The 12,874-nt window shown below is 45.8% G+C and overlaps 4 protein-coding genes across 4 annotated transcripts; 1 reads left to right on the top strand and 3 right to left on the bottom strand.

Annotated features, from left to right (window-relative positions):
- Positions 1–2,741: 2,741 nt before the first annotated feature.
- N7483_000741 (glycosyltransferase family 32 protein) lies at positions 2,742–3,890 on the bottom strand (the record flags this gene model as incomplete). Its single annotated transcript, XM_057084179.1, has 2 exons — positions 2,742–2,770; positions 2,837–3,890. 2 exons carry the CDS (start codon positions 3,888–3,890, stop codon positions 2,742–2,744), a joined length of 1,083 nt encoding a protein of 360 aa, XP_056950328.1.
- A 1,150-nt stretch (positions 3,891–5,040) lies between these two features.
- On the bottom strand, positions 5,041–5,622 carry N7483_000740 (uncharacterized protein; the record flags this gene model as incomplete). The annotated part of the gene is made up of 1 exon (XM_057084178.1): positions 5,041–5,622. The coding sequence occupies one exon, from the start codon at positions 5,620–5,622 to the stop codon at positions 5,041–5,043; it is 582 nt and encodes a 193-aa protein (XP_056950327.1).
- A 1,883-nt stretch (positions 5,623–7,505) lies between these two features.
- On the bottom strand, positions 7,506–7,867 carry N7483_000739 (uncharacterized protein; the record flags this gene model as incomplete). Its single annotated transcript, XM_057084177.1, has 2 exons — positions 7,506–7,739; positions 7,835–7,867. 2 exons carry the CDS (start codon positions 7,865–7,867, stop codon positions 7,506–7,508), a joined length of 267 nt encoding a protein of 88 aa, XP_056950326.1.
- A 1,864-nt stretch (positions 7,868–9,731) lies between these two features.
- N7483_000738 (uncharacterized protein) lies at positions 9,732–12,029 on the top strand (the record flags this gene model as incomplete). The annotated part of the gene is made up of 1 exon (XM_057084176.1): positions 9,732–12,029. The coding sequence occupies one exon, from the start codon at positions 9,732–9,734 to the stop codon at positions 12,027–12,029; it is 2,298 nt and encodes a 765-aa protein (XP_056950325.1).
- Positions 12,030–12,874: the final 845 nt, after the last annotated feature.

Below are 12,874 nucleotides of genomic sequence, written 5' to 3'. Positions count from 1 at the left end.
GTTCCTTATCACTGAGCGCCATGACGAGAAACAATTGTCCATATCCTCGAGAAATCTTCACGTCAATGATTTCACCCTCTTGAAAACTCTAGGCACTGGTATAGACCCTTTTTTTTGCCTCTCCGTTGGCCTGTCGCAACCCGTGTATCGCGATCTGACATATGTTCTTGGCGGTGATATTAGGTACCTTCGCTCGAGTTTGGCTCGCAAGACTGAAGGACCAGAAGGACAAATCGAAGGTTTACGCTTTGAAGATACTCCGCAAGGCTGATGGTTAGTGTGCTTCTCGTCCGAAGCCATGCGCGCCCCTCGCTGACTAGTGAGAAACAGTAATCAAGCTGAAGCAGGTGGAACATGTGCGCAATGAACGCAAGGCTCTCGTCGCGGTAACCGGACATCCTTTTATCACAACCCTCGTTGCATCATTCTCAGATGAACAAAATCTGTATATGTTGGTATGGGCTTCCCATCTCTAACATGTTACATAGAGCGGGCTAACTCCTCACAGCTGGACTATTGTCCCGGGGGTGAGATTTTCACTTATCTCCGACGGTCGCGCCGCTTTGACGAAGAAACCTCAAGATTTTATGCTGCCGAAATCACCATGACTATTGAATTTCTTCATGATATTCATGGCATCGCTTACCGTGACCTAAAGCCAGAGAACATCCTTCTGGATGCAGAAGGCCATATCAAACTCGTGGACTTTGGCTTTGCAAAGCAAGTGGACAATCGTGAGACTTATACTCTCTGCGGGACACCTGAGTATCTGGCTCCGGAAGTTATCCACAACAGCGGACATGGACTCGCAGTGGATTGGTGGGCTCTGGGAATCCTGATCTACGAATTTTTGGTGGGACAGCCTCCATTTTGGGACCAGAATCCTATGCGCATTTACGAACAGATCGTGGAAGGACGTTTACGCTTCCCTCCCAATATGCCCCCTGCAGCGCAGAACATCGTGAGCCTGCTCTGCAAGACCAATCCTTCGGAGCGACTTGGTCACATATCGGGTGGATCAACTCGGGTGAAATCTCATCCGTTCTTTGCGGACGTGGCTTGGGATGACCTGTTCTACCGACGAGTCAAGGGACCGATTATTCCCCGAGTATCACACCCAGCCGATACGGGAAATTTCGAGGAGTACCCAGATACCGATACGAGAAACCAAAATATTTACACCGACGACTTGAAGAAGAAATTTGAGCCTCTGTTCAGTGATTTCTAATAGTCTCTTTACTTTGGGATCTTACCATTCTTCGAGCTTGCTTTGTTTCAACAACCTTTCAGGGCGGGTTTCCAGACACAAAAGGGATTATGGCTTTTTTGCTCCGACTTTCCTTTTGAACTGAATAACGGTTCGCTATTCCAGTTTATTCCAATTGGTTTTTTCCAATATCCCCAAACTCGGAATGTCTCAGGCCCTCTATGAGCTCCTGAGTATAAACCCCACAGGGACTCGGAACTGCCCAATTGCGCGGCACTCTGATATTTGAAGGAGGCCATATCACACTTCCATGGTCCTACCTTCCACCCTGTGTTTCTTTTGCCCTCGCGCAAACCATGTAGGAGACCGGATAAATTTTCCAAGTCTGCCTCAGCTACGTCATTTATGCAGGGTCTTCATATCGGGTCCCATGACCAGACTCTGCCTGAGACACTGACATCAGTGCTTCTTTGATCTTCTTTTTCTTATACCCCACTGCCTTTTTGTCCTTGATCTCTTCGACTCTCTTTCTTTCTATCTATTCAAGCGAAATATAGCGTTGGAGGATATGAGCTCATTTCATTATGATTTACTTCGAAGCATTTCGGTTTCAACATCTGCTCTGCTAGCTTGACAGATTTACATCGGGATGACTCCTTTTGCTTTCTTGTTTATTATTCTTTTTTCAAGCTATGATGACGACAGACAGTATATACACGTGAATCTAATTTGGAAGCTTTATTCGGTGATGCAAGCTTCTGGTATTTAAATTGAGTTGAATGGGTAGTATGCTTTGTGGATCAATCTCATCAATAGCTCAACTATCAGAGAAATCGAAACATCCAATTAATCCAGAAATTTTATTTCATTCGATTCCTCATCATGTGGGATTATAGGTTCTTCGACAGTCGAAACTCGAATAGGAAAACTGGAGTACAAACTTGAAAGCACCGGGTATTTCAAAAATAGTATTAGACAAGCATGTCTATCAGATATTTTACTAAACTGATCCACAGTCCACTTCTAGCTATTGTATCATTGTAATAATGAGTATATAGCACAGGAAACGAAAAAGATAAATCAAAAAGCAACAACAATTATGGGAATCATATGTGCGAGGGATCATGAAACATGAGCCGTGAATTTTCACAAGAAGACTCGTCCGTGCTAGTAACATACATATTCTGCATGAGAGACACAGTCAATGGCACGAATAGAAGAATTATAGCGAAAGGGAGAGGGTGAAGCTAGGGAAAAGAGAAGAGGTGGAGTTGGGAGAGATGTATCACTGTTTATGGTGATATCGGGTGGAAGGGGCGTGATATAGCGAGCAGGCTCCAGCTGCGCGGTGCTTGGATATCTGGGGTGAATTTGGATCCAGTCCCAATCCTGGTCATGAGCAGAAGGAGTAGATGGTTTCCCAGTCCTGTTGGGTATTGGAGCTGGTGACTTTTGGGTGAAATTCCCGAGCCAAAGCTAGGACGGATTGATAGAGAGCTTGAGGTGATGGGTGGGATAACACAGCGAAGGAGTATTACAGTGATGGATCAGTTTTCCATGAGCCTGGGAGAGAGTTAGTCTTGAACAAATGTATACAATCAAGGTGATATCGTAAGAGAGTGGACTAACCATCAAAGTTATGCTTCACAAAAGCCATGGGGTCACTGGTATCGTGTGCTCCCATCTGTCCAACACCAGGACTGAAGCTTGTAATGGGCAAAACAATCACATCACCGACCTTCTTCTCGGTGGTTTGTTCAGTGAAATCGGTATAGGTGATATTCTTGTCGTCAGGTTGGATATGGAAATAATCAGGGTTGTTGAAGTAGCGGAAAACAGAATCAGTCCAAGCTCCTGGACCCGTAAACTCCATTATAGTCTTGTCCATTTTGCCCACCTCCAGGATTCCTGCCCTCTTCATCCGTAGAGTTTCCTCAGTGACATACGCCACCATATCCCGTAGAATAGGATGTCCGGGCTTCGAAACAATAGTCCACTGACAGAATTGAATACGGCGAGAATACCACTCATGCCAATCCGGACGGTCAGGATCAGCTTCAATACCAACGATAAATCCCACTTTTGTCCGATCGATTTCCTCGGCAAGCCAGTATCCGGCTGGCTTCAAAGCCATGGTATCGATATCGCTATAGATTCCACCTCGGGCGAGGAGGACAAGGTAGCGAAAGAAATCGGCTTTCATCACAGGGAGGGGAAGGGAATCGTAGGCTTCGAAGACATCTGGAACCGAGCCGTATAGATATTGGATTAGATGGCGTTGCGTGTCGTCCCCAATAACCTCATGCTGGAAACCCGGGTGCAACTCCGTCCAACTAGCCTCTGTGCCCCGAAATTCGTCTGCGAAAAACGGAGACGAAGGATCGTACTTCCATGTCTGCCAAATATACGCGGGGAAGCTCTTGTCGAGGTCGTAAGGAAATTGGTAGCGAAGGCGTTCGCGTAGTGGTGCAATCGGGGTCGCGCCGAAAGCTATCTGTCCGCGATTACTGGCTTTCTGGCGCTGAGCTCTGTCGTATGAATCTTGTTCTTCAGCGAAAATCTCCTGAACTGGTCTGTAGCCCGGCGCGTCGGGAAGGTCGGGGGGACGACTCGAACCGCGGAGGTACAAGACGAAGGCAACGAAGCAGATGATGGCGAATATTGATCTCCGGAACGCCGGCATGATGGGCAATTCTATCCGGTTGGATAGTCTTCCCCGTCAGAAATGTGATAGTCGGCGCGCAGAAGGGATCCCGAAAATCCCACGCTCTCGCAAATACGTGGCGTGGCTTTTCCAATGCCCGGTCCGGGTTAACAGGGAGGTTCGCGAATCCCCGATCGGCGAGCAGGGATTCCCGAGTGAAGAATCGCGTGGTCGTGAACCGCGTGGGTGTGTCGGAATTTAAGCTTCAAGGGATCGGAGAAATGGCATGTTCGGTGTTCCCCAGGGCTGATGCGAATGCTTGATCCGGCACAATGCGATCGATCTGCTTGGCGGGAGAGGTACGGAGTACCGCAAACAGAAGAGGGCACACGCAGATCAAACCCTCCAGGAGTGGATTTGGTAGGGGTAGGGAAAAAAAGAAAAGAAAAAAAAGTTGGAAATTGACAGACTGAAGAAAAAGATCAAATCCCCGCGCTGGTCGACAGCGATTGATTAACTTATTTGTTGTCTTGAAGAGGGAAAAAGGATTGCGTATGCCCAAACTAAGAACCTCTACTAAGGGTGGAGCCGATTCACGTGGCGTTTCCAAGGTTTCCCCTATTTGACCGGAATAGCTTCATAAGTGCTCGGTAATTATTTAATATAATACTTCTGATTATTCTGTTTCATTTTGACCCTCGTAATCATCTATAACCCCCGCATTTTTTGAGCGACAATGCCCAGATGATGATCGCCGTAAGGAACGCCGATTACTGCCACCCGAAACTTAGTACGGGATATCAACATCCCGAATTGTACTACGTAGTACAGTTAATACTGGCATCAGGATTCAGGACTAATGGGTGAGATATGTGAAATTTGAACGACTTGGAATACTGATTCTTTACTATCTCATCTACTCAAGCTAGATCTCAACATTTGAACTCCGAAGCTTCAAGTTTTTCGCACTAACACTTTTCGGTATCTTGTTATGTCTATTCCCGAGATATCCGCATATATGGATACCATATATGGAGTATAGCGGATAATGTCTGGATAATGTCTGGCAATTTTTGATTTCCCTTTCCGTTTTAGTGCTCATCCCTTGCCGCTTTTTGCCCACTGATGTATTGGATTATATTAACAAATGCGAAATCAGGTCGATGAGAAGCAGGCAATTAGCAATAATTCAAGGGTTCGTAAGTCTGGAATGCATGATTCTAGCATCAGCTATCAATTCACTGTTCATCTTTTCCTTCAAATAGTCGGCTGGCTTCTCAAACTTCAACCACTTCTCCGGCACCTCAATATGTTCTGCTTCCTGAACTCCAAAGAGCCATTGCATAAATTCTCGATACTCCCCTTTTGTCGTACCCGATTTGGGGCCTAAATCGAAAAATTTGCCAGACGCGGTTCCGAATGTGGTGGGCACTGGGTCGGCAATAAGCATATCGTTCAGAATCCGAACGCCGCGACGAGTCATGTCCATCATAGTATCGGCGTAACGCTTCGTATATTCGTTGACAGTGTCGTTTTCTTTTCGAGGGACATAATTGTGTAACTCGCTCTGTAGGATGATCGAGTCAGGATCGGCACCTTCAGCGAGGAGGCTTTGGCGCTCCTCACGCGCTGCAGTGGCGTAGTCCCTTGGAATCATGTAGACCATGGGCTCGTCGTCGGAGTCGTGACGAGCTTCGTCGTCTCCATGGGGTTGAGCGGATTCGGAGTACATCGCTTTCGAGCTTTGGGCCAGGGTTTCTTGTTGCGACATGATAAATGTTCCAACAACTTGTTTTATTTCCTGTCGTAGTGATCACAATATTCTTCGTGGAAGCTTTGAGATGCTTAGAAGTCTAGAAAACAACTAAGAAATGATAATGATAAAGCATCGGCACTGAAGGGGATCGATCAGAGTTAAATACAGGCACAGAATTTATATGAGGTGTCACGTTTACTTCTAAGGCTAGCCGGGGCCTGAGCCTAGCCTTGGAAGCACCCTTAAAAGCGGCGCCCAATAAGGAAGGCCCTGGAAGACATCATGATTATCCTAGCTATATAATTGTATAATTAAGTGCTCAAAAAAGCCCATAGCTCGTCAGGATGAGATCTATTCCGAGGTCCGGCAACATAGTAAATATCATCTGGGAAATCCCTGACATCTGAGCCTAATCAGCTGAGAAGAATAATATTTACACACATGCAAATGTGTGAAATGTACTCCATACTCAAATCGGAGTTAAAAGTTTTGGGCCAGATGCCTGTCCTTGTCTAGATTACGCCCAGATATCTGTGATACCTCCAGCATACTAACCTTGAATATTGAACCGCCAAGCATGCATGTATCCAGAGATCTTGTACTCCGTACCATTTCACAATTCCCAAAAATATAATTGCTCCGGCATCATTTTTTAAGACACATAATTCCGGAGTATCTACTCAAATAAGTACAAGCATTTGAGTGGATAAAAAGCCGGGGCCACCTGTGGACACCTTTCGGGGTAAAAAAACGCCACAAAATCCCTATAGAAATCTGGTGCCCGATTCCACGACATGTGGAACATCAAGATTCAAACATGAAACAGGTGAGCTTGTTTCTCGCTTGTCCCTGGTTTCTATAAGGCAGAATGTTATGATATCCCCTGCGCATGAATAACTGTAAAAATTGGCGGATAGCTGCTAGTGCTTGCAAGGTTCATTAGTCAAGCCCTAAAGCGGGATGAACGTGCTAGTGATGATTTGAAACCGCCCCTGCCCCAATTGACCACTCCATCAATTTTATCATATTGGAAATCGCATGCGGGGTGACAGATGACACCTGGCATCTCAGAGGCCTCCTTCATTTTGAGAAATTAGACCCTCTAATTAGCCTAGGTTAATTGTGTACCGGCTAGCGGAAGCGCTATACCATGCATAGTTGGACTAGATGTGAAGCAGTGTGCATTGTGGCGTATCCAATAGTGAGCCATGCATCAATTCCAGTCCAATCAATTATGCACGCTTTATGTAGTCCGAAGCGGCAAATATGCCAGCTCGGGATAAAAGCACATATGGAGTGGCTTCGAGCAACTTGTGCCTACAGAGTATCCACAGACATTAAAGACACCAGTTGACTCATGCAAGTTTTGGGCATGACCGGGCGGGATAGTGGAGACCTAATATGATATATGAAACTCGGAGCCAGAGCTACTACATATGTACGGAGTAAATAGTGCACATGTGGTGCAACAGCTTAGCTCTGAGCTACTAGTAGTATCTCCAACTTCAAGTTTAAATGTTAGACCTTCAAGTTCAAGTTGGAAGCCTGAGGCTTCAAATATTGAGTCTTGGATGGCAACTTGCACATATCACAGTGTTTATAGTCCTAGAGTTTTGGTCTCTCGGGAGTTTATTCTTTACTTCAAGTTTATTTATGTATAGACTCCATGGTAGTGGGGAAATGATGGGAAATTTCATTTCAAGTGTGGCTGGTAGTATCGTGTGATTTTTTAATCAAGCACATACAGGAGTCTTGCAAAGAAACAAATAATGCGATGCCTTATACATCATGATACATGGGCACGATGGTTAGGTAGTAGGTCAATCGAGAATGTTAACAGGAAAGTAATAGTACCGGCAATTCCGAGTCTACTGTATATCAGCATTAACTCAGGCCTCTCAGAACCAATGCACTGGAGCTTCCTCTCCTCTGTGCTCCTCCGATCCTGCAGTTTGTGCCTCCACCTGCACTGTCGAGTTGTAAATGCACTCAGAGCTTCTTCCCTGCTGTGCGTCGTAGGCCCTGCAGATTGTGCCACCACCTGCATGTCGACATTCGGAGGGAGGGAGGAAGGGCCCTTCGAAGGGCGGCGGTCGATCGCGGGCAGGTGGAGCTGAGAATGAGAATTGTAGCTGTAACAATTTGCAATTAGCAACTTGAAGCTTATTTGGTCATGGTGACTTGCCTGTCCACGAAGACCTGGAGCCAAACCATCCATCCATCAAACCACAATATGTTCCATCGAAAAGTGTCCAGACATGTCAAAGATCTGTTGATATGTATGAGGTGGATTAAGTAAACAAGACAATATCAAAGTATTGTGTGGATGAAATAAGATGAGGTAATGTCAGTAAGGTTATGCTAGCCAAAGACTGAAGACTGAAGACTATGGACTATGTTGATGGGTTTTTATGTGTGGATAGTACACAGTCGTGGTGGAAAGTCGATGATGGATGGTTATGATGAATAGGTGGATGGTAATGATGGATGGATGAAAGATCATGATAGATGGTCATGATGGATGATCATGGTGGATGGATAGAAGACCATGATGGATAATCATGATAGACTGATGGCTTTGTTGATAAACAAGACAGGGTTGTAAAGACGCGTCAAGAAGATAAGAGGGAAGTGTCAACAAAGTCATGTTGATAGAAGGTTGTGAGAAGGCTAAGACGCGTCAAAATAAGGTATAAAGACATGTCAACAAGCTTGAACTGGACAATTCAAGAATTATTGAGTGTGCCTGAAGAGGAAACACTTGGCTGAGACACAAGATTGAGAGTGTCAACAGAGGAAACGAGTGTGCAGAAGAGATATGTGGAAGTGGGAGAGAGAAGGAGAAGAAAGGGAGAAGAAGTTTGGGTTATTTATGCTTGAAGGAGCGCATGCTAGATCACTCTTTCCAGGGTTGAATTGACGAATGGTGTGCAAGTGATCCTCTTGCTCTTTTCTTTACTCTTGATCCTGATCTGATCCTCTACAGGTGACTGCATCATGAGTCGTATTATGTCTCACTCTGAGCTTTGCAGCCTGAATCAATATGCTGCGGCACACTCTACCCAGTACTTGAGACTGTGATTTTCCTTCAATTTTCTATTTCGAGATTTATTTTGACTCCCGAGGTCGTTTAAGATTATGGTATGTAGATATCTAATGTGGGTGATCTTTAGATCGTGAGCTACCTGTGATTCAAGTTGCAGATCATGCACATTCAACATGAAGTTTATGTATGATTGCCATTGACATTTGAATACTAGTACAGTTCAGAGTGGATATAGGGCCAAAGGATCCAGTCCGAACCAACCACCATGGTCCACCAGCGCGGAGCTGAGCTGAGCGGGCTCAAATGAGATTATGTCATCGGATAGATTGCAACTCTGTGGCGTTGATAGCTCATCTGACAGTGATACCGGTGGGATATTGACCACCCAACACAATTCGAATCCGCCGACTCCTGCCTCCCAGATCCTCCATGCACCATGGATGCCGTCTGCCAGTTCCTGACAACATCTGCTGCCGTATGTCAGTTGGCGTGGGCGATACACGAGGCGGATGAACGACGGCGGTTGAAAGGAGAAGGTGATCTTGCTGACTTGTCCATCGGCCTCCGCCATACCATTCAGTTGCTACCAGACACGGCAGCAGGTATAACTGATGAACCCACAACACTTGCTCAAGCTTGTCTGAAAGTGGGACGTAATCTTCTGATTCGTCTTGATCGCGCTGAAGAATCCGTTCACACGATCCATGGCCAAGGGTCTAGACTCCGTGAGATATGGACTCAAGATGTTGTTGAAGCTTTTGCATTACGGCTTGTTGACCTAATACATCAGTACCAAGCTATTAACCCCCCCATCTGAGTAAGTTGGTACACCAGCACCTTGGCATAGACGTTCTAAATCTTATTCGCCCTCAACAGTGTCCTCATTGGAGATGAGCGAGTTCTCTCGTCCTTCAGGCATAATGTGCCCCAAGTACAAAAATCGATTAGCGATAAAGAGCGTCAGGATCGACTACCAAGCCAATCTGAGTCGCAATCATCTACGAGAAATATCAGCTCTCTTCCAGAGAGCTTGGCCATAGACGTGAGAGTACCCAAGTCCAGCAGAGCTTCGCAACCCATGAATGCTCCAGTTGTTCTCCTGAATGAATTCATTCTTGACACTCTGGCTTTCAAAGAAATGTTCGACCGGGAGGCCAGTGTAGTCAAAGCACATGTGAAGACCTTAGATTGGATCTTCAGTGAAAACGGCCACCAGGGCCCAACGGAGGAGGATTTTCGGCACGGTCTCTCTACGTGGCTCGAGACTAACGACTGCAATCCCATATATTGGATGGTGGGTAAGCCGGGTTCCGGTAAATCAACACTTATGAAATATCTCTACGAACACCCAACTACATATAATCTGCTTAAAAATTGGGCAGGTGGACTCCCCGTGTTAACTGCAGGATTTTATTCGTGGGCGAGTGGGAGTAAGGAGCAGCGGTCCAAGGGCGGTCTCTTTAGATCACTTCTGTACCAGTTACTCTCGCTCAATCACGATCTTATCCCTTGTACATTTCCGAATCTTTGGACCAAAATCCGTACCATGACCTCTAAAGAGAGGATTGCGCTTCATCTAGAATGGGACAAAGACGAACTGCAGGAAGCTTTCTACTTATTCATGAAATCATCACTTCCGAAAATGAAATTCTGCCTTTTCATTGATGGCCTTGATGAGTTTGAGGAAGATCATCGGGAGCTGATTAGCTTTTTCAAAGAGCTTGGCCTTCATGGCAACGTTAAAATTTGTCTCTCTTCGCGTCCCTGGACTACGATTGAAGAAGCCTTTCAAAGAGTTGGACCTAATGTTAAACTACAAGACATCACGAAAAATGACCTGCATCAATACGCAACTGACAGACTCAGAGAAAATGTCGTTGTTCGTCGCTGTCTTGGACGCGAGAAACAAGAGACGGAGGTATTGCTACAGGGGATAGTTGATCGGGCAAGTGGTGTTTTCTTATGGATCAAGCTGGCTTTAGACGACATTCTCAAAGATTTTGCCCCAGAAAAGGGTGTCTCTGGGTTGAAGGACAAAGTGGATCAACTTTCAGCAGAGTTGGACGGCTTGTACGAAAAGCTCTTGTTTCGAGATCAAACCGATATTCAAATCGCCAGGGCGGCAAGTTTTCTGTTCCTCGTCGAATCGAGAGAGCTTGTGGCCGAGTTTGTCAATGACACATCAGCCAGCGCCCTTACAGTGTGGGAGTTGGCCTTAGCCTTGGAAGAAGATGATGACTATTCCATGGACGGGGACGTATCACAGGTGTCCAACAAGTTAATCCTTGAGCGCTGCAGTAGTACAGTAGAGTGCATGCACCAAAGATTCGCTGGACTTTTGAGCCTTCAAGGAGAGGAGAAACAAGATCGCCCGCGTATCCTCAAATTCAAGGATAGCATCGAAGATGACATTACTTCAATACGCCAACTAGCGGACAACAAGGTCACCTTCATCCATCGTACAGTACGGGACTGGCTGCGAGACGACCACGTTCATAAGCGGCTTGAACAAAGAACAGAAGCTGGCTTTGATCCTCATTTACGGCTTTTAAGATCATATGTGCTCCGACTTAAGAAATCGATGGATGAAATTGAGCATCACCGACGGTTTGATGAGTGGTGGCCGGATGTAACCATCGCCATGACTCATTCCAGGTATATTAAGAATGACGTAAAGAAGATGCAACGTTATTTCTTGAATCAGCTCAATGAAACTATCTCGTGGCTGTGGGACGCCAAAACGGATCCATACGACCATTGGGCTGCCAAAGCATTTGGATTCTTTCAAGTTCGAAAGAAGGCTCCACCAATTTGGCATCCTTTCCTATGCTTAGCTACGAAATTCGGCTTAACAACATATGTCTCCGAGGAGTTAGACGCGTGCATTTCGCAAGATAAAAACGGCGTTCTTGAAAAAGAGATGCCGACCGTTGATGAAAAAGCCACTCCTCTTCTCACATATGCAACCGAATTTCTTTGCTCGAGACAGCAGACAATTTACCCGCTATCTGATCCCCATATGGTTCGCAACCTTCTCGAAAGGCTTCATCGAATAAACCCCGGCCCGAACCATGAGTACATTGATTTCGAAACCAAAATTCCTATGACTTCGTGGGTGAATCTTTTGCGGTCTCTCCGAGAGGCGCACAGACGAGGGAAGGTAGATTATTTCGACACTTACACAAACGGCATTGAACGTTGGGCAAAAATTGTGCGACTTTTCGTGGTGGGCGGTGCGAATGTTAATGCTGTTGTTGGGGCAGATTCTTGGGACCCGGAAATATCGACGGTCGGTGTTATTGAGATGTTGGCTGACACATACTGTCATCCAGAACTGGGAGAAATTAAGCTTCTGATTCAAGTTGGTAAGATATAGAACAGGTTGTTGTGGTGCAAGCCCTGGAGGGTATGCATTTTTTGATTTCTTGTTGGATTTTTCAAGTTATATCTACAGTCCAGGTTCAAGTACCTAGGTATGTATATAGGTATTAGTTTTCTGATGATGGCCCTGCACATGTGCAGTTGTAGATGCCAGTGGAGGTAACTAGTACTAGTACATAAATGGAAATCCCACGTGGGCTATAGGCGATATCTGTATGGGCCGCTAATATTTCCCTGTTTCACTCTATTTCGATCTTCCCCGCTTGGGATATCATATGTTAACATACTCCGTACAAAGTACAGTCTGTAGTACCACGACATACACTCTGTATCCCAAGTGAGAGAAGAAGGAGACTCGAATCTATAATATCCATGAATCAGAACTATCGACATGGTTCAATCCATGGATCAAATGGAATCGTGCTGCCTGAACTGCTTAATATCGTACCCCGGCAATTGGTGGAGCAGGCCCCACACTGCCGTGAGACGGTGAAACCTCGCGATAAACACCACAAAATGATCCTTGGGAGCGGAGAAACAACTGGAGTATATCCTTGTATATTTGTGAAATAGATGATGGAAAATTTTGCCTATTGTCTCAGAAGAAAACCGGTGAGAATTGGCGAAAAGTGCGGACTTCAGGGCCTTTTTCATGGATCAACAGGAGAAAAGAGAACGCTATACCCAAAGAAGAAAGTGATCAGTGGGGATACGAACAGTGCGCAGAGCCTGATTGGCCCCCACTGAGTCCCTTTATGATAGCCCCAAAAGCTTGGCGGAAAAATAACAGTGCCTTACACGGTTACATCCCTCAGCCTCACAGAATATGGGGAGGAGGTC

Source organism: Penicillium malachiteum (assembly GCF_028827825.1).
Source record: "Penicillium malachiteum strain IBT 17515 chromosome Unknown utg000001l:1.0-8184562.0:1.0-8186909.0, whole genome shotgun sequence".
Lineage (NCBI taxonomy): Eukaryota > Fungi > Ascomycota > Eurotiomycetes > Eurotiales > Aspergillaceae > Penicillium > Penicillium malachiteum.
The sequence above is the reverse complement of the archived record's forward strand: the minus strand, read 5'-3'. Positions and strand labels throughout refer to the sequence as shown.